At 38.0% G+C, this 21,470-nt stretch overlaps 1 protein-coding gene across 3 annotated transcripts in view; it reads right to left on the bottom strand.

Moving 5' to 3' along the window:
- Window positions 1-3,486: 3,486 nt before the first annotated feature.
- gcgra (glucagon receptor a) overlaps window positions 3,487-21,470 on the bottom strand; it is a 48,709-nt gene continuing 30,725 nt past the window's right edge. For 2 of the 3 annotated variants that reach the window (XM_042005609.1, XM_042005600.1), the window contains 13 exons: window positions 20,290-20,437; window positions 19,729-19,825; window positions 16,914-17,021; window positions 16,714-16,808; window positions 16,528-16,622; window positions 16,161-16,347; window positions 15,613-15,772; window positions 15,426-15,486; window positions 14,912-14,981; window positions 9,823-9,911; window positions 9,552-9,696; window positions 7,348-7,389; window positions 3,487-7,251 (listed from right to left, as the gene is read on the bottom strand). In XM_042005609.1, the coding sequence (XP_041861543.1) occupies window positions 6,886-7,251; window positions 7,348-7,389; window positions 9,552-9,696; window positions 9,823-9,911; window positions 14,912-14,981; window positions 15,426-15,486; window positions 15,613-15,772; window positions 16,161-16,347; window positions 16,528-16,622; window positions 16,714-16,808; window positions 16,914-17,021; window positions 19,729-19,825; window positions 20,290-20,343 (1,569 nt within the window). In that variant the 5' untranslated portion in view covers window positions 20,344-20,437 and the 3' untranslated portion in view covers window positions 3,487-6,885. Of the gene's footprint in view, window positions 7,252-7,347; window positions 7,390-9,551; window positions 9,697-9,822; window positions 9,912-14,911; window positions 14,982-15,425; window positions 15,487-15,612; window positions 15,773-16,160; window positions 16,348-16,527; window positions 16,623-16,713; window positions 16,809-16,913; window positions 17,022-19,728; window positions 19,826-20,289; window positions 20,438-20,958; window positions 21,007-21,470 lie in introns of those variants that run through there. The other variant, XM_042005617.1, reaches the window with a different exon arrangement.

Raw genomic sequence — 21,470 nt, forward strand, 5'->3', positions numbered from 1 at the left:
GTTTAGTTGATTTAATTTGGCGTGCTTGGAACCAGACTGTGTAGGGCTACTGACACACTATTAGGCCTTGGTTAGGGGAATCTGTCAGATGAATTTGAGCGTGTTTGTAAGCTGAGATAGTCTTCTTCATATTACATGGAGCTTTGGTCAATTGGGTTGCTTTGACCCAGACTCTGTGTTCTCATGGGCCTCTGATCTCCTTTAGAGACATGATAAGAGGACCTCTCAAATACTGTTAATGAGCTCCAACAACCTGACTGATGACGTGCGGGCATTAACTCAAACAATGAATCTGATCTCTTTTCTCTCCCATTTTGTGTGGAAGAGGGGTAAATGAGGCTAATTCAGCTCAGCAGCACGTCAGTCTTGAAACATGAAGAAAACACTTTTTTTTTTTTTTTTTTTTTTGCATGGACCAATTATGCTTCCATGGGCCAAGACATTAAAGATGTGAGAAGTGTTTTCAGTTTTAAATGGTTGCTGTGCAGACACAACCGGTTGGTTTGCAATATTTCTGATCTTAAGTTTATAAATTAGCAGTTTAATGTATACGTAAGTAGCTTACAATCTGTAAAAAATAAATTAAGACCACCAAATATCTTTTTTAGACATAGCACAAATGAAAAAAGTTTCAGGCTTACAGTTGGATCAGTCCAAAAGTTTCCTTTGGACTGATGCAGCTGTAGCTTTAAACCAGTATCAAGTCATAGTGCGATTTGTGAACATTATTTCTGCAAAGGCTAACTCTGATGAAGTGAAGCAGAACAAAATTAGAAAGGTTTACTGCAGTGTTCAGGCAAAGTCTCCAAAATGGCCATTTTGGTAGTGTTTGGTACCATATTGTCATGATGTCCCCCTTTTCTGGGATTTAAAAGATTAACTATCACAAATAATAAATTTGTACAGCACAGGTGTTGATGCGTGTGGTGCTGTAAGGACAGTTTATGTTCATTATCTTATTTATGTTATGAGAAGATAACACTGAAATTTACAAAAGCATCTTTAAGCTTTGACTGTTTCAGTTCATTTCTTCACACACAGCCCAGTGTCTTTTTACTCAGTCACCCACACAAACCAATCTAAGTAATTGTGCTCAGCAAGTTATAAAGTCCACTATGGTCCAATGCGTCTTGTTTCCAGACTTCAGACAGAGCAGTTTTGTTAGACTTTGTACTGAGTTAAACTCAGAAATGAAGAGCTGGTCTGAACAAAAACATTGTTTTCCACAGTAAGGCTCCTTTTGGTTTGCAAGAGCTGAGTGAACGTAACACATCCCAAAGTTGCTCAGTCAGTGTAGGAGGAATGCTGTGATAAACTAGAGCTGTCCGGTCAGAAGATTTATGCCGTAATAAAAGACGTAATAATTGATGATGTGGAGTTTACAGTGATCAGCTAAACTAAGTTAGCAAAGAGCAGTTTAGATAAGTGTCAAGTGTATTTAATAGTGTTCTGTAATTGTTCTCAAACTGCATTAGGACAACTTTTTTTCTACCTCACACACTTTAGAAGAGAAACAGTGAAACTGAAAGAATGAGAAATAGAAAGAAGAAAAAGGCAGAAGATACAGAAAAGACATTATTTCTAGCAACACTGACTTTGTGAGTAGTTTTTGTTTCCATTTTGACACTGGGATTTCTGACAGTTTCTCATGTTTCAGCTCTGGATACTGTTGTAATAAACTGAGCTCATTTCCTCATTTTCCCTCACATTGCAGCTTGGAAATAAACCAGGACACCGACTCCGATGAACAAGCTGATGAAATATAGAATTCTCTCCTTTTTTCCAGTCTTATATTGTGTATTATATAAAATCTGTGTAATCTAATCATGTTTTATAGCCCTTATAGACACACTCACATACAGGTATTTGTGCTCTGCACATGTTGATGTGGTGTTAAATATTCATTCACTGTATACTGGGCCTCTGCAGCTGTGTCACACGGACATCCTGAGAAGTGATGACAGCACAAGACTCATGAGTGCCTGTCGGAGAGCTGAATGAAAAAAATAACTCACTGGCTTTATGGCCCAATCCCACATAATCTATTTGTCCACATCAGGACACAAGTTCAGTTCCCAGGCTGCAGGAATATAACACATACATCCACTGACCTTTTCCCTCAGTTTATTTACTTCTTTGAGTATTATGTAGGGAAAAAAGAGGCTCTGTTCAGCACTTCTAATTTCTTATACCTTGTTATTTGCCAAATTACCTCCTGGATTATTCTTGCTGGAAACAACCCCATTAAACATCATATTGCAGATGATTAGCCGAATATAAAAAAATGTATTTATTTTTATTTTTGTCTGTTATCAGTGGGTTATGGTGTGAAATGTGGTAACAATAAGGTGTGACAAAGACTCAAGAAAGATCCAGATTAAACTGATTTCAAATCAGTTTGTCCTTACAGCTGATGTTGCATTGCAGAAGGGGTAAAATGCAAACTGGGCTGAAAGAAATATCAGTTTTTTTTGTTTTTTTTTTTACTAAATGTTGAAGCGCTTTTTAAAAATCCTTTTACGACAGAACTCACTAAAAATGTTTTTCAGGTTTTTTTAGGCTTCTGGATTCTTGTACCCAATTCTACCTGGCTTGAGTGAAACACAAGTGAAGAAAAAAAAAAAAATGTTCACCGTGATCTGACTTTAAGACTGTTTTAATTAGATTTTATCTAGTTGCTCAAATATTGATAATGCATCCATATATTCTTTTGTAATAATTATTGCGGTTTTAGAGCCAGTGTTTGTTTAAATACCTTGTCAGTGTAGTCAGAACTATGTGAAACCACTAGTGTGGCCAATAAATGACCTCATAACAAAGTGTGCTACTTCCTGTGCTAAGTGCGGGCGAAAACAATAAAAAACTTAACTTTTTGATTCCCAGAAGGATCAGCTGCTAATCTGTGTTGTCACTTTTATGTACAGGAATGTTCCCATCTGAACCAATGCTTTGAGTACTGTAATTACACAAATTTCTCTTTTTCTAAGAAATGGAACACTGTTCAGACCTTGTCTGTCCTTATATACTATGACTTTTCTTTCTCTACACATAATGTGGACAGGACCACCTTATGGACCAGGCTACAATATAAGAGATGTCTTTTTTTCTCTCAGCACTCTGTCCAACCTCATCAGAAGGATGGAGTGTTTCTAGATGTTGTCTCCAGCAGCCACATGCAAAGGCAGTGTAGAGAGGGAGAGGCAATACAGCAGCTTTACACCGCTGACTGCTGATGAAGGTGACAGTTTTGCAAAGTTACAGCCCTCCTTACTCCCTGAATGTACGGGGGAAGGTGGCTATTCAACCATCAGCTGATTTGTACTGAAAATAGAGGTTACTGCTGAAGCACAGCTGTTTTATATAAGTCACTGTGTGATGAAATATCCAGTGCCATGGTCTAGCAAACAGAACATGACCCAGAAGCTGACTCAATACTTAACTTACTTATAAGTTATTCTGATACAAAAGCAAACAAATAGACCTACACATGCTCCCTCCTTTAAATCTCAACATCATGACTGTTCACCAAAACAAAAACCACAGCAACTTAAAATCATCTTTTACATATACTGTATTGTGATTTATTCTTTCACCATTTACACAAAGAGGACACAATATATGATGAACTGTTTACACCAGAATGCAGTCAGTTTTCACTGATCTGTTCTTCACATCAGAAATACTGTACACAACCACCTTTAAGAGAAAATGAAAAGGATCATACTAATCTGGGCCTTTCAGAAAATACATTCATACAGAACCACTTTGGTCCAGGAAGGGGAGTGACCCAAGCTGCTGGCTTCAGACATCTATACTGTATGGTCACAGTTGTACATTGTAGAAATACTGTTTTGACTCTACTAAAATTTTCTCACTTAATGTATACAACATATGAGTGTGCAAGTACTCTCCTCCAGGTCTGCAGCACCAGGGTGTGTATTGTCTCCCCAGCTTAATTATCGGATGTCTACTTGCTCTATTACAACCTTCAGCAGATGTTCATGTAAAATAGCTTAGCCTGCAATTTCTTTCTACCTACTAAACAGCAGCAATGGGTAAAGCACAAAACTATTTTGTGACATGGCAAAAAAGTGCTCTAATTTGCTTTAAGGGGCCAGATGCAGAAATGATGCATTTGCACAAAAACCATGCACCTTTTACTCACAAAGTGGTGTTTATAAAGGAAAAACATTTTATAACCATTTAAGAATGATTTCATGATTATAATGTTTTATATATTCTTATTTAATTTTGGGTGCTGCAAATAACTGCATCTGTGTGTAGTGGTCATGAGTAAAGACTGCTGTTAGCTTGTTGGAAGTCCATGGTAATGTGACTTAAAAAGGACAACGTTGTCTAGCATGAGATGTTAACTGGATCATGCACTGCTTTAGGCTACCAAACATTGTTTAAGAACAAATTAATCATATCCTGATTTATATAGCTTCAGGCTATGTCAGGGATCACCAAATCTGGACCTGTTAGGCCAGTGTCCTGCAGGTTTTCACAGTGTCCCTGCTACAACACACCTGCATCAAATTAACATTGCACAGAACTTCATAGGGAGTTGGATCCATTTAATTTGTCAGACATGTTGGAGCAGGGATACACTGCAGGACACTAGCCCAAGATGGGCTATCCCTGGGGATCCCTGGGCTATGTGTTTATCTTAGTCATGCTGAGGTTGCCAGTTTTTATCCTGTATCTCTGTTTCTGCCTTTGTGACCTAATTCAATTTAGTTTGAAGTACTTTAACTGCTTTAATTGTTGACAAAACATTCATTTAAGGCTAAAGATGGGAGTGGAAATCAGGCTTGTACACAGCTACCATAAATATGCTCAGTTTACAAATCTGGTGGAAAGAAAGCATATATATGTCTCTAGTTTTGTGCATACACGATTGAGTCATAGAATGAAACATGTTTATGCATCTGGCCCCTGCAATCTGAGGAATTGTGATTTTATAATAAAACATAGAGCTCTTTCTTCCTTATGCTTAATACAGGTGCAACATCTAGGAATGTCCTGTGGTGCAGAGCTATACTGCAGTATATTTTAAAGAGGGAGGCTGTACAGTCAGGGGCTGGCTGTACCCTTTGACCTCTGCTTTGGGTCAAGCCAACTGCAGAGATTTATATCTACCTCTCTTCCTCCAAATGCCAACAGTAATTCATCCAACTGTAACACATCCACAAATCTGGAGTACTAAAATTACTTGCACTCATACCCTGAAAATATATATGCACATATACATACACTCACTAGTATGTATGAAATATATTGACTGCAATCAAATAAAATCATCTGTATAAACACACATATACATACATTATATTTACGTTATAAATTAACATTGTCCCCGCAACCCTGAATTGGACTAAGTATAAAAGAATCAAAGAATGAATGAAAAATTAATATTGTGCAAATAGTCATACAAACAAAGTCAAGTTCAGTTAGTTCAGGCAACTCTTTTAGAAACTCAGAGGTTGATTAATGTTCTGCAGGCATCTTCCGTTCTGTATTCAGAAGCAACTGTACCACTAACTTTCCTTGGTGCTTAAATATCAACTAGAGAAGTTTTGTTCTACTTTTGGGCTGCAGGGTTTTGTTCAGTGTCCACTGCCACTGTAGACTCAGCATGGCTGCATATTAAACACTGTCCATAGAGCAACTGGGTGCATGCGGTTATTAGCACTGTCTGTCTGACTTTTTGACATTTATGTAGTCGCTGATGTGATGGCACTGTAGGGCACAAATACTGCAAAACCCCTCTTGTTCCAGAGGCATTGTGTCATCTTGAATGACAAATTCAGACTCACGATTCATGCATGCATTGTTTTACAGGTCACATCTGTCATGTATTCTCCTCTTGATTTGAGTACACAGTTTCCACTTATCAGCTATGATCTCAAAAGGTAGCGTGAGTCAGACAACATCTTAGATGGCAAGGGAAAAGCTAAGTAGCACAGAAGTTAAGCTATTAACCTTAAAAACACACTGTAGTATATTTAACACTTACCTATTTAACTGTAGCACTCAGCAGTATTTAAGGTTTGACCTACATAAAAAAATCTATTTTTACTCAAAACAAATAGTCAAGCGATGATCATTTTAGCTTATTTCTATATTCATCCCATGCCATCTATTGACCTGTTTTTAACATCTATATGTAAGCCAGGAAGGACCTGGGCTGAGCAGCTGCCTGTTTCCCATGGACATTAACACTGTGGTCACTTTACTGTGTGATACAGTCAACATAATGTTTTTTTTCCCCACATTTTCATTAAAATCAATATAGACAACAAAACAACATACAGATACCAGAGCAAAGCATATATATAAAAAAAGAATTCTCTTCTGTCCCTGTTTTCCTTATTTGTGTAATTTGTTTGGTCTTGCTTTTTGTGTACACAGTTCAATGTCCAGTTAGTATTTATCTTTTAGTACCACAAAGCACAGACAGCACACATTAAAGCTGAGGCTCAAGCCAGGACCCTGTCTTTAGATGTTTCTTTTGCTGTTACTTGAGGTTTGTGATTTTATTCTTTTTTTCCTTTTTTTTTTTGTTATTATTACTTTACATGGCTTGTCTGTCTCAAGATGCTGCTGCTGAATTGTTCATACGGCAGCAGCTTCACATATGATAATGGCACATATCTAGAAAAATCCATTCATGAGACTCAAAGTACAATATAATGGCCATCTCAGTGCAGATGTTTGCCATACTGTTGTCCTTTCACACAAGCGAACTGCTGCTCCATCTCCCAGTGACACTGATCACTGAGGTTTGCTCCCAGTCAGTACAGAGCTTTACAGCCAACCAGGGAAGTCACTCGGAGCCAGATGAAAGCATCAAAACATACAAATTTCTTCATCAGGTTCTCTTTAAAAGTGGCTCTCCATATTTTCTTTCTGTGTCTCATAACACTGTATTTTATCTGTAAGGCTGATATCCTCCACCAGGGCGCAGTTGCTAATGGTTCCCACCTGTTGCTGGGAGACGGATGTGTCCATGCCCTTGTTGTGGACAGTGCCATTGTGGCAGCCGGCCACAAGCATGTGCTTCTCTTCAGGGCTACAGACAGGGACAGAGGATTTGGCGATGTCTGGGAAGTGAGGCAGCCGTGAGACATGGTTCAACAGGCTGGCTGTCTTTGTGTTGGGGGTGTTGCTGTAGGTGTGGCGGTATTCCTCCTCAATATTCCTCCCTAGCTTCCAGCGCTTCCATTTCTTCAGGATCTCTGACTGCACCTTTATTGAGTACAAAACAAAAAGAGACATTATAAATCTGATTACAAATGGATAATCTGTGGTTAACAAAAATGTTGTGCAACTGAGAAGACTCACTTCTTTGTTGACAAAACAATACAAGATGGCCACCAGGAGGCCCTGAGGAGACAACCAACACTGGGTCAGTTCTCATAAAGTCATCACAGCTGAAATAATAACTGACTTAACGTTTTGAGGCACAGAGCTCAAACAAAGTGTTTACTTTTTCAAGCAGATGAAGAAATCCCTGTCAGAAGTTACAGAGTGAGGAATCTTTATTTGACAGCTCAATGCTTTTCCAGAAAATTGTCATCTAAGCTTTGATTTGTTATCTGTTTTAACGTCAGTAGTTAACGTCACACTCTACCATGACACCACATTTATGGTTGAACTGTAAAAATTGTCTTTCTTTTTCCATCTTTTTCTGGTTGATCTTTTTCTTGGCTTCGTAAAACATAAGATCAAGAACAGAAGAAATTTGCAAGGACTTTAGAGATTATAGCTGCATTGCAAAAGGAATCCGACACACCTTTACTAGGTCTGCAGCATTGAAAATAAAGAAGTTTAATAAAGATTCTACAAAAAACATCATAGAAATACTTTGTTTAATGGAACCCTATGAAGTTACTAATGTTATGTAAAGGTATAAAACTGAAATATTTATATTTGTCATTTTTTCCATTCAAATCCCATCTGGATAAATATGATCAAGCCTTGCTTGGAAGTTGTGGTTGCAAGGAATTGTGAGTATATAGTATATTATTCCTTTAGTAAAGGATGTTTCAGTGTTTTCTGTGCTAAAGGCGATAATAAAGGGACCACTGAAGCTCCTTTTTTTAGTATTTCATTGTTGTTCCTAAGCAAAAACAAAAGATGACCTGAATCTATGCTCCTTATTTACTCATTGCTACACCTATTTTTCCTTTGTCATCACACTCATCAGTTTTTATTTACCTGGTCATACTTAGTTCATCATCAGGTCGCCATCTTTGTTTCCCCCTGTAAATCATTGTCAATGTTTGTTTAGATAAGTTTTATTTAGTTTCTTTTTGGATTTATTCTTCATGTACTTCCTGCTTCTGTAGCACTTTGAGTTTGGTTAAAGAATTGCTTTATTCCTACACCTGAATTTAGGTTCTCTTTCTAAACAGGATATAACAGAAATCACGTTCCGAGAATCGTCCATCCACAGTTATATGAAAAGCAGCTTTTGCTCTCCTTCTTTGCTTTGGCTGCTTTTGGTTGCAGTCTATTGTCTGCCCATATAACCTGACAGCTGTGTAGAGAGGCGCTGGAGTTGTGTCTCAGAGAAACACAAAATACTGCATTCCTGCCATTCCCTTTGTATCCATGTAAGTGGACTCATTCATTTTCCATGCTGATCTAGTTTACTGACCCTACATCTTCCACATTTCCTCTTCAGGTCACATGAATTAGGGCTCCCATTTCACTCAGTCAGCTGCTCCCACTAATTTTTTTCTTGGCACAGTTAGACATGACAGATGCTTAAAAGTGCTAGAATTAACAGCACATATCCTTAAAACAGCGAAGCCATACCACAGAAGTAATTCATAAAAAATGATTGTTTTAGAGACAACACTTTTTTTCATAGTTCTGCTCTGTTTATGTTTTTCAGCAGCAGCTGTGTAGAAGGAAAAACATGCTGTTCTCTGGAATGTCCATGACAAATCATCCCTGCATGTCTCACGAGGTGGGCACACTAAGACAGGGTTGACGAGAAGAAACAAATCACAAGCTGAGTTTGGATGCAAAAACAAAACGAATACACAGGAAATAGAGCAGACAGAGATGGAGTTAGCAGCTTTAGAGACTCTTGCACTGAGCCAGAATGAAGCAAGTGTGAGCACACATAAGGTGCTGCTAAATGCTAACGTCAAATGACCCTTGCAGCTGATTGCCACCCCAGATATGATAGCACCACCCCTGCAAGTTTACAGGATTGGTTTCTGGTTACATATGAACACATGATCATTACTTGGAGACTGTTATTGGTGCAGTGCAGTTCCAAGGTAAATGTGCTCATCTACGATGGTGATTGCTTGTTTTACTCATGTAAAAACATCATATAGCATCATGGTAAAAGAAAACCATTAAAAACTTAATTTTTCATTGAATAAACTTGAGCATTTAAGTAACATCTGTTTTAGGATTAAAACCACACAGCTGCACTCATCATCGTTCACTATGGGATCTTTTGTACGTCATTTTGTGTAATGAAACAAATAAATATTCAAGAATGAAAGATTTATTCATCATCCAACCTGGAAAGATGAGAAGAAGAGATCAGTGAAAAGCTTGGTGAGACGCAAATTGATGTTTTTCTTGGTGGACTCGTCTGTAACAAAGATAAAGACCACCTGATGGATACCCAGCAGTGGGATCAGGGTTAAAGTTGACTTGGCCAACCTGAGATAAGAAGAAAATAGACAAACAGATAGAAATGAACAATTAAACAGAAAAAAAGCAAGCACGAAAGCAGTAAAATAGAAAAAAAAAATCTCATAAATGTATGTTTTGAACTTTTCAGCTTACCTGAATTTATAATCTGTGTATCTCATTTGGTGTGCTCGAAGTTTTGATACTAGAATTTTGATGATATGGATGAAGATAAGGAAGTTGATCTGTGAAACACAGAGACACAAGTGTTATTGGGATAGTTTTACTATAATGATTCATAGTGAAGGGAATTCCATTTTTTTTTTTCACTTAAAAAAACCTGGAATTCCCTTGTTTTGCGGGTTTGGACTCTTTTAGACCTGACTGCAGCCTTTGACACAGTTGACTACCAAATCCTCCTGACTCGCTTGGAGCAGTGTGTCGGTATCAGAGGAACTGTCCTGCGCTGGTTCCAGTCTTACTTGTCGGATCGATCTTTTTGTGTTCACCTTGAGAAGTTTGCCTCAGCTGCTGCCCCTCTCACTTATGGGATCCCACAGGGATCCATTTTGGGTCCACTGCTTTTTTCCCTGTATATGCTGCCCTTGGGGTCTATTTTTCATAAGCACAATACATTGCTTTGCTGATGGTCTACATCCCCTTAAAACCACAGGGGGATTCTCTGACTAACCTTCTCAGCTGTTTGTGTTATCTAAAAGATGGATTTAAATTTTCTCCACTTGAATACGGAAAAAACTGATATTGTGGTTTTTGGAAGTTCTGAGCTTCTAAATAGTACAGTTAGTGTTCTCGGTCCGCTTACTTCGTTTTGTCGAACCCATGCTAAAAATCTGGGTGTAATTATTGACAACTCCTTTAACTTCCACCAGCAAGTTAATTCTGTAGTCAAAAGTGTTTTCTTCTATCTGAGGCTGCTTGGTAAATTAAAGCCCTACCTGCCCAAGCATGACCTTCACAAAGTCCTCTACCTGCTCATTATGTCATGCATAGATTACTGCAACTCCCCATATTATGGCACTGACCAGTCATCTCTATACCGACTGCAGCTTGCCCAAAACGCTGCTGCTCGGTTGCTTACAGGGATGAAACGACGTGATCACATCACCCCTGTGCTTGCCTCCTTGCATTGGCTTCCTGTTAGTTTTAGGACCCAGTACAAGATTTTTTTAATTGTTTTTAAAGCCTTAAATGGTTTGGCCCCCTCGTACTTGTCAGAGTTGCTACACCAGCATGCTCCAGCCAGGACTTTAAGGTCCTCTTCACAGCTCTTACTGAAGGTCCCATCTGCTAGACTTAAATCCAGGGGTGACAGAGCCTTCTCTGTTGCCGCTCCAAAGCTGTGGAACAGCCTTCCCCTTCACATCAGAGCTGCTCAGTCTGTCGCTGGTTTTTAGTCTTTACTCAAAACCTACTTCCTAGAGCTGGCTTTTGATCAAAACTGAGCTTGACATTTGCGTCTTTTATTTTATTTTAGTTTTATTCTAGTTTTGTTGTTTTTATTATTTTATTGATTTTATCTTATTATCAATTTAATTTTTTGTTTTTATTTCCATTGGTTTTTATTGTTTTATTGTGTAGCGTTTTATTTTCAACTGTGAAGTGTTTGTTCTATTCAGCATTTTGGGCAACTGCTGTTGCAGAAAATGTGCTATTGAACTTGAACTTGTTTTTATTTTGTGTGTGTGTGTGTGTGTGTGTGTGTGTGTGTTACTTTGTTTTTCTATTCCTACAGACTGTACATTGTTTCTGTGGCACTGCAGCCCCCCATGCTTTTTAACCTGAAGATGATTGTAGCCTGTTATTGCACCTAATAGTTAGACAACACAGTCAGTGAGATCCTCCAGACGTTTCCAAGTACAGCAGCTATTATTCTACAATGTATATATATTTTTTAAAAAACTGTTTATTTAAGTTCTTGAAGTTATTTTCTTTGTACTCAGGATTTATTTCTATTATTTGTTCCCAGAGCCTGTACTGAACTGGAAAATCAAAATAACCTAAATCTAAAGAAGCTGATATCGCTTAAGTCAAAATAATATAATGTGATGTTAAGGAAGAAGCTTTAAAATATAGTTGTTTTAAAACAGCTGCCTCTTCTTATCATTGTTTGACTTATCATTTTCATCTTGCCATTTTTTACTTGAGATATTTTTCTTGTTTATATGTCTTTAAATGTAGTGTGCTATAACTGTGTTACTGCCGCTGTCTTGGCTAGGACTCTTTTCCAAAAGGATTTTTCATTTCAATGAGACACTTTCCTGGTAAAATGAAGGTAATATATATACAAAAAGGAAAGAAAAAACAAGCGAAGAGAAGCGAGCGGCTCCCAGATGTAAATGAGCCGACACATCGAGCTGACTCTGTAATGATGTGAGTTTTGATGTTGAGTTAAGGTCCAAGATCATTCACGAAGTATTTGTTGTTGCCTCAGTATAAAGGGCATGTATAAAACAGGCACAATGAAAATGGTGCATCCATCCAGAGAAAGGTGATGAACTAAGAAACTGCAGAAATCTCAGCTGTATATATTATATGTAGAACTTTCTCTTCCAGAAGTTCAAATGGAAATAGACTGTATGAAAAATCATTTTATTTATTTAGAATATTTCTAAATGCATTTCTAATATTGCTTATAATCCAATCTGATGATGTGATAATTAGAAATTTTCTTTATTGCGGTGGTGAATCTATAATTTAGTTCCCTTTTGTTTTTCTATGGTTTGGTTTGACTCTATAATTTTTGCCTATTTCTGTTGGTGCAGGTGTGTACGTGTTAAGACAGAAAATTTTGATTTGCCTGAAGTGGTAAACACTATGAGAATCTCAGCCTGTAACCAAGCATCATACTTTCCTAACCGTAGCGTAGTACTGTACTTTTTAATGCTCCAACCTAAAGCTTTTAAGTATCCACTCCGACCCAGAAAAAAAGATGGGATAAAGCCAGAAGAAGAATGAAGCAAAGTCAGTTTGGGTGTTGGATTATTTCTCTACCCAGTCTACTTTGACAGACAACTTGCAGATGTTTGTGCATGGGTCAGTGGAGTGGATGGGATGAGACGCTGGGTGTAGCAATGGAAAATCAGAGGCTCTGCAGAGACTTGGCTCCATCACAGCTCAATGTGCCGACAATGTTCAGCACTAACAGAGCGCAGGACTCTTCAGTAAGGGTCAGGGCGGGACAGCTGGAATGTCAACCATACCTTTGTTTGCCATTGTCTGGTAAAGAGCACTATTACGTAAGCATATTAATATCCAGCTCTAACATTAGAAGAATACTTCACAAGAGCAAATACAGAGGATGTACAGCAAGCTGTGATATGTACATGCCCTGTAAGAATAGAGAAGTCATATTGGACTTTAATAATAAACTTTAAAAATCCAGCATTTGGGCAGATGAAACAATAATCTGCTTATAACATAATGACAGGACAAGAAAATAATAATAATAATAATAAATATTTGCAATGGTGCATGGCCTAAAGCAAACAAGAATAGAGGTAGAGTGATGGGACAGACATGCAAGGTGTCCAGTGGCACCAATTACTATGGCCACTACTATGATGCAACTAAAGATAGAAGCAGTAGAATGTATTTCGCACACTATAAGGATATGTTGTCTGCTTCGATTCAGTCAAATGCAGCAAAGATGATTGGGTGGTGCACCACAGTACAAAGACACTGACCCAAAACATGCATCCCAGGGCTTTCAGATAGTAAAGAAGTGAAAGCTGAGTGTATCATCTGATACTACTTTGATAGAGCTTTATTTCACTGTCTGCAGACTAATCTTAATGCAGGGAAACCAACAAATAAATAAGAGAAATAAGGAAACCCTGCTTATGTAAGATCCAAGTATTCTACACCGGATTTTTTTCAACAAAGTATTAAAAAATAAAATTTAATTATGGTTTTATTGATATGTCTAATTACATCTGAGCACGTGAAAGGGACATATTTACATACTAAAAAACTGAAAATTGTATATTTTTATATCACTAAAGAGGAAAACCTGATCTTTGCAGCCATGTTCTTCATGAAACTGCAACATATGCTTTGGAAACTAGATAAAAGCAAAAATAAGTAAATGAAAAAAATGATTTCAGTTCTACATATATCACTCATAATTACTGCATTAGCAGTAGATGTAAAACAGCCTTTCAACATGATGGGGGAACACTTTCACATTAGCTGGCATTTTAAGAAACAGCAGGCGTTCCTCTGATGAAAATCTCCTATGAAGTAACCTTTACTGATTTAATTTCTGGTTCATCAGTTACAAAAAATAAATAAATAAAGTGAGCTAAACATAATGTCCACATTTTTAAACCAGTCGCTGCTTAGGATGTTCAAGACAGGATGGAAATTTCTAGATGTGATAGCATCAAAGAATAAAGGCAAATAAATACCCATGTTCATTAAAAATACTGTATTTTTAATGATAGTATTAAATGAAAATGTATAAGGTAAACATTTCTCCAGCTCTTTATAAAAAATGCACTGGAATTAATTAGACAATAAAAGCAAATAACAATAAACTGTAATGTGAACAGTGTTTATATTTGTACGTAAGTGTTATTTAATCTTTGCAGACAATGAGAGTGTGGTATTTGTTTAAGTAGCAACAACACATGTTCTCACAGTCTAATAAGCTTACATTAAAGTGTTTATTACTTTGTGTAGTTTTCTGTGCAGCTTGAAAATGCTGGGATCAGTAACGAGGGAAACACTGAAATGAGGACCAGCCCTCCCAATCCTTAAAACAACTCAAACACAGGAATTCCTGCGGGATACAGGCCACTTAGCAAAACGATTAATGCATGGAAAATGCCAGGATGTCTGGCTTCATGTAGGAGCAGCAACAAATCAGGGCTATGTAAATGCTCTGAACTGACCCTTGCAGACTTAGCTGGTCACAATGAACAATAATCATATTTATTTAAGTCAAAACCCAGTGAGTCCTAACATACTTCCCAGATGTTAAATCTGAAGCACAACCAGCCTTTTCCTCATCATGAATAAATAAAGTGTGTTTAATATTGTATAGTGTATGATTGGGGAGAAACATGCTAGTCAAGTGGAAATGCAAGATTGTTTTGTTGCACATGTGGGATTTACAGTTGAATATGCTTCTTTTTTTATACTGGTGTTTAACAAAGAAAAAAAAAAAAAAAAACAGGAGCCAAAAGATGTGCAGGAGACCAAGAAAAAATAAAGAAAAAATTACCACAACAGCAAGCAGTATAGGGGCTCGGATTATCCACCAGTAATTCATGTTTATATTTTGCTCCCAGCATCTGAAAATGAAAAACAGCAAAGAAAATATCAGTGAGGGAATACGAGGAACATTTCCTGTACTTATCATTAAGCACTTCATGTGTTTTTGACCAACGCCTGCTTTGTAACACATTATTTGTTTTATACTGTTTTGCAACTCCGACTAAACTCCTGCTCACTCTGACTGATGAGGAGAGATGTAACCGCTTTGGGTTTTTAAAGCTTGACATAACATGTGTCAGGATTTGCAAACCTCATGCTGAAGAGCGCGCAAGAAAAACTTTGCATTGAAGAAATTTGGGTTTGGCATGTAAACATGAAATATTAAGGAGCTGCTAAAAAGACTGGTGACGATATTTAGCAACAGAACGTAAGCCACTTTTGGGATATTTTGTGCTGCTATTAGAGAGAAATCAATATGAAATGTTTTTACTAGCATTTGTAAAGAAAAGAGAAAAACTTACTCTTGATTTTCATATAAATACTTAACAACCGCCCATGGCACGAGTAATATTAATGGTGTACCTGTGGAAAAAAATTACAAAATGCTTATTTTGTACACAGTTACTGGAACCTTTTGTTTGCGCTGACTCAGATGCACATAATTATGTTGCACCTCCTGACTTTTTACTTTACTAGTGGACAGCTCACCCCAGCCAATGCACAGGTAGATTTTAAAGTAGTTCCTCTCTGTAAACACAGTGATGACCAGGAGGTTGTGAAGGTAGATGCCTTCCACCAGCAGCCAGTAGCTGTTGGCCATGATGCTGTACTGCATCATTACCACTGCGACACGACAGCTCACTGATGTCTGCAAGAGAGCGATGAGATGCATTTCACCAAATCATCGAGCAGTAAGAAGTCAAACGCTTTTCAGCTGATATGGATGGTGCACAGCACTGTCGCAAAGGGAATCTCATTCTGTTGATGGAACTCAGGGTTTGTGCTTGCATGAAACAAGCTGTGGTTATTATCCTTTCATATTTTAATGATTACATTCAAATGCATAAAATTATTTTCTCTTTGTTTATTTAGATTTTTAAAGATTAAAACATGCGCAGCAGGCCCTGCCATTGTCATAATACTTAACAATCTTTGATAGTTACATGATACACAAAAATTGTGGTCTATTTCGTTTCTCATTTAATCTTAAAACATCATTTGCACAGGTTGTTGTCTTGGTGCAGATCAATACTGACTGCATTGTTGAACAGTAGCTCCCCTGGAGTCATAGATGCGCTGGGAAATCCCTGGTCCTGGTCTCTGCTGAGGTCCTGTGATTGGTTGGCCTCCAACAGAGCATCTTTGATGAGGATAGACAAGGCTCGTAGGATGAAGGAGGCAAACAGATTCATGTGGATGTTGTTCCTCATGCAGTGCAGTTTCCTAACCAATGAAAAGCAACAATGGTATGAAAGGTCACCTGTTTTAATTTCCTTGATGAACAATTATTAGATAAATATCAATTTAACATTTTTATTCATTATTGCATCAGTCAGATGAATATTTGCTCATTATTGACTATATTTATTTTAAGAATTAATTTTCATTGATCATTTTTATTACCTGAAAAATAATAGGATGCCAAGAGCCAAAACCAAAGCCACCAGGGATAAGGAATAGCCCACTGTGTACATGATCCGAATATGACCATAGTACTGCTGTAAATGGAAATGTTTTTACTATGCTAATAAAATAGTTTTGTTTTCATTTGTTTCTTTTAAAACAATCATGTTAAAATTAATTTCTTACCTGACCTGGATCATGAGACTCACACTCACTGGTATTGTAAACGGTCACCCACTGGCCATTGGCATCACATTCCTGGTGTACCATGCCATGCTGAACTACACACAAACACAACATGCATCCAGCATTCACACTCATCTTGCAGGATATTCTAATCAGCCATAAACATACAGTATGTTTCAACAAACTTATGCCTCTCTTACCTTTGTGATGCCATGGCAAATACCATGGGCATGGCACACTGACGGTGCTATTGGGTAGTCCATCAGGCCAACAGACATAATTGTCAAATGTCCTATTGCACACAAGGCCTTAGATTAAAAAAGGGAAAGGGTGAGAGATAAAACAGGAAACTTGGGTGAGATTGTTATACTCATTTAATACTACCCTTTGTTTGTCTAAGCCTCTCAATACATCAAGATATCTTTGGTTCATGGTTCATGGAAGCCATTACTGTATAGTCTTTCATCATATAATCATAGTCCTTCATCTCTACCATTCCATGTTTCATCATTTCTCTCATCAGAGCACTGATTGTTAATGTATGAACAGCTGCATGCTCAGGTACACAAAGTGATGTATCCAACTGCTAATCTGCTCTTAGACTAATGGACCGACTGGAAGGGTATGCAAGTGCTGCAGAGTTGCAAAGCAGGAAGGTACAATTTTGCACCGTGTGGGAAGTGGGCTTTTTGAATGTTGGAGCGACACAGCTCTCCGACTTTATGCCAAACAACATGCTAACATACAGTAATGCAACTGAAGGGCAGCGTTTAACATGTAGTTAAACACTTTGTTGATGGAGTGAAAAGGAGCCGCTTTTCACTAGAGCGGGAAGTCAGAGAAGTGCAGTAAATGTATTACTGGGAACAGCTGAAGGCAGAGTGACTATGAAATGATCTGAGCAGGGATAGAAAACTCGTGCTGCTTCATAGTCTGGCGACCAAACTATTATCTGCTCTGTTGCCACAGTTCCACAAGAAGGTGGTAAATATGTATTATCTAACTAATGTGTACACATACTAGGTTAAGATGCTATTTTACCTCCACATCTGACTTGTTGTCAGGACTTGACCAAAAATGTAAGAGTTGTAGTTTATATTAATTTTTGTGTGTTTTGGATAAGTACACCATTTATAATCTAAATTTTATTATCCTTATTATTATTTTTTTAAGTGATTATAATCACCAGTTTTATATTAAAGGCTGCTAATTGTGCCTTTTGTGAAAGAGGACCTTGTTTTTGTGTCAGCTTTCTGTTATACCCTTTCTCCTGTTAGGGTTACACATGCCAGCAAAACCAAGAGCAGCTAGCTTTTTTATTATTGTATCAGTTAGAAGGATGGTCAGTCTCACCCTGGGCAGTGGGAAAGACATCAATTAAAAATTCTGAGTTTACATGTGGTTTACTAAGACAACAGCAAAAAGTGAGGGCTGTTGTCTTTTTCTTGTTTTGAACTGCAAAAGCCACAACCTTTTCTTAAAACTAACCAAGTGTTGCTGCTAACTGAAACAAGACGTTCTGATACCTAAACATTTTTCAGCCAGGTCAAGCAGCAGAGCCTCTCTAACACCATCTTCATCATCCTCCGAATGTGAACGTATGTAGACTAATTTAACCAAGGCTGTTTCACATTCACCGCTGTCCTAGCCAATAAACCATCTCTTCACAAGTCAAAACCACCTGTTATTATTATACTGTTATTGCACAAGCATGAACCTTTTTTAAAACTGCTGTAAGAGGCTAATTAACTATTTTCCTATTGTCAGATTACGTTTATTAATCTTTACTCTGTTGAGTACAATGACATAAACAGGAGCTAAATTTAGCCACAACTGCTCATTGGAATAACTTGGAACTTGGAATAACGCACCATATGATTCTTGGTTGTCTCAAATTAAATAAGGTAAAGGTGAAAAAATCTTGTAGATATCTTTGATCATAGCTAAACCAGTAGTCATTTACGAGGGAATGTGAGAGGTCCAAAGACTAGCTTCTTAATGGCCTTGCAAGCAGATAACATCTAGTAACCCACCAACAGAAAGATAGCATGGAATGTGACAATCAATGGTGGTACTGTTACATAACTGAGACAGACCTGATCAGTGCAGATAGGCACCAAATGAGCTTAATATAATTTGTGAATTTAAAAAACTGAGCTGTGGCATCAGAAGCCTTTATAATATCATATGTCCTGTGTCCCAAGATAGAAAAATAGTGAAGTCAGTTATGATTGAACAGGTATCATCATGCAGCCCGCACATACCAAGCATGATGCTATAGATAATATCATTAGATGCCTGTTGCACAATGTGGCATGCAGTGCACTTTAACATGGCCAAACAAAAACCACATAATTTGTAGTCAACTCATGCAACATAAAGGGATGATATTGTATTATATCCTCAAGACTTTGTTGGATCCCAATTTCTGTCCAATTTTCCTGATATAACATTCATTGTTTTTGACTGGACAGCAGACGTTAGTTCCACACAACAAGCCTGAGAGTGAGCTGGCAGCCGTATAACCAGATGGGCAAAATTGGTCAATCTCCTCTATTTATGTCTAGTTATGCTGCAAAGCCTCCATGTATGAGGTCCTTGTGGGTAGACATGTTTTTGTGAAGTAATAGTGAGCTGTGCCCACTCTGACAGACCTCTATTGAGGATTAGTGTGTGAACCTGGATGATGTGTTCTCAGCAGTGGCACTCAACCAGAACTTAGTACTTGCAGGGTCATTTAACTCTAAACTAAATGCCAATTAACTCTTTTATAATAAACTTGAAAGCTTGAATAGACTTAAAATAGAGACAGATATTTTTCCATAGAGTAGATCAAGATCAAAACCATAATTTAAAGAGTGAATATATCAGTCAATATTAGTGACTATTTGCCAGTGTTGCATATACAGTTTCTAGTTAATGCTCAGAAGTTGTCAACAAGCAGTGTAGTTCAATGACAAAGAGTTATTCAAGGTTTAAACAATACAAAAAAAATCTTTAACATGTTTGGCTCACCAGTACTGAGTGGACCTTTACTGTTGTTATGTTCACACTCATCCATGTACAGTTTCCAACTTTCCTTTAGCTTATCCAGGGTAACAGCAGGAGACACCTGAGGAGATGGTGACGCACATGGGAGAGAATTCAGTTTAAAAAATTCCCAGTTACTCGGTGCAGTGTAAGTATTGTTAATGATGTTCTGTAGCTTCAGTTTGAAGAATGTGAATCTCACTCAAACCTTCATTCCACTTATACAGTATCAGAGGATGTAAATAATTTGTTCTCAAGCTAGGGATATGTTCCAATAAGATGACATTGTGTTCCAGTGAAATGTTTATCAGTATTGGAGGTGTGTTAGGCTTCCACACAATGACTCACAGCTTGTTTTAGAGCCAACAGAGTTAAAGAAAGAAGATATTCTTCGCAAAGGCTATTGACTAACACAAGTTAACCACCTTGCTTGGAGGCTTTTAAACTAAATGAAAATATCTGCTTTTTTCTTTTTATTTTGTTTTTATGTGTGTTTGTGTACAAGATATGTGCACATTTGTGTGTGAGAGAGTTCCTGGAACCAACCTGGATGCTGCAGGAGACAATGAGCATTGCCAAAAAGAGGAACAGCCCTGACATCCCTTATTCCTGCTGTTGGTGCTGGGAGGGGATACTGCAGGATGGGGAGGGGTTTTCACCTCATAAGGGGGCTTATCTACACTCGCCACACAGCCTGGATGACACAGAGACACACAATCCATCAAGGCTCATTGCAAACACATTAACACAGCTCAGCTTGGCCATACTTAACCAGATGAGCAAAACAGGAAAAGGCTGGGTCGTCACTGTCTAAATGCAATTATCCCAAATTTAGAAGGTCAGGAAATAAAGAGCACTAAAAGTCAAATAAGGACAGTTGTTGGCGTGTTTTACTTGTATCCAAAACAGGTTAGTAGTTTATAGAAGAAAGGACACCCAGTGAGTGTGACCAGTCCCATTTATATCTTCATTTTCTCAAGGTAAAGCTGTAGTTTGAGGCAATGTGCACCCGAATGATGCAGTGGGACTAGCTAGAACCAGAAAATCAAGCACAATGCCAAAAGCTCCCAGGAAATGCTGTTTCTTCCATCAGCGAGGTGGTTGCAGCTCAAAAGAGCCGCACTCACTTACTGACTCACAGTTGGCTGCACTTTCATGTTACAACCAATCAGTGTTTGGTTCAGCATGTGTCAGTGTGTGCCAGAGGTCACTCACCTGCGTACTGATTGCTGCAAAACTCCCGACACATTTGTCTGAAGCTGGAGAACGGAACGAAATCTGAAACGTTTCTGCAAAAAACACCTTGACCATGGAAACATTTTTGGCTAAAACGTTTCAAATTCCATTCTGTTCCAGTCTTGTGGCTGGTAGGAGGATGGAGTTGTATTGCTGTGTTTTGTTACATGGGGTGGGTATTTGTTCAAGAGATAAGACACAATGTGTCATGAAAGATGAACAGTACGTGATATTTGTGGCCCAGAAAGACTTCTAACTGATGGTGTGAAGAAAGCCTTGAAATCGTTGGCACAACAGAGGCTAGGAGGTTCCAGTCACAACTTAAATACCCTCCCTACATACACTACACAGGTCTACTGGAAGTGGACTTGATTATATCTAAACCAAAGAGCCATGCTTTTCTAAATGGCCTGTTCAGTGTAATAACCACTGGATGCACTTAGCATTAGCAGCAGTACAGACTGACTGATTGCAGTAGGTGCCCGAGGGGT

This window comes from Melanotaenia boesemani, chromosome 2 (genome assembly GCF_017639745.1).
Source record: "Melanotaenia boesemani isolate fMelBoe1 chromosome 2, fMelBoe1.pri, whole genome shotgun sequence".
Lineage (NCBI taxonomy): Eukaryota > Metazoa > Chordata > Actinopteri > Atheriniformes > Melanotaeniidae > Melanotaenia > Melanotaenia boesemani.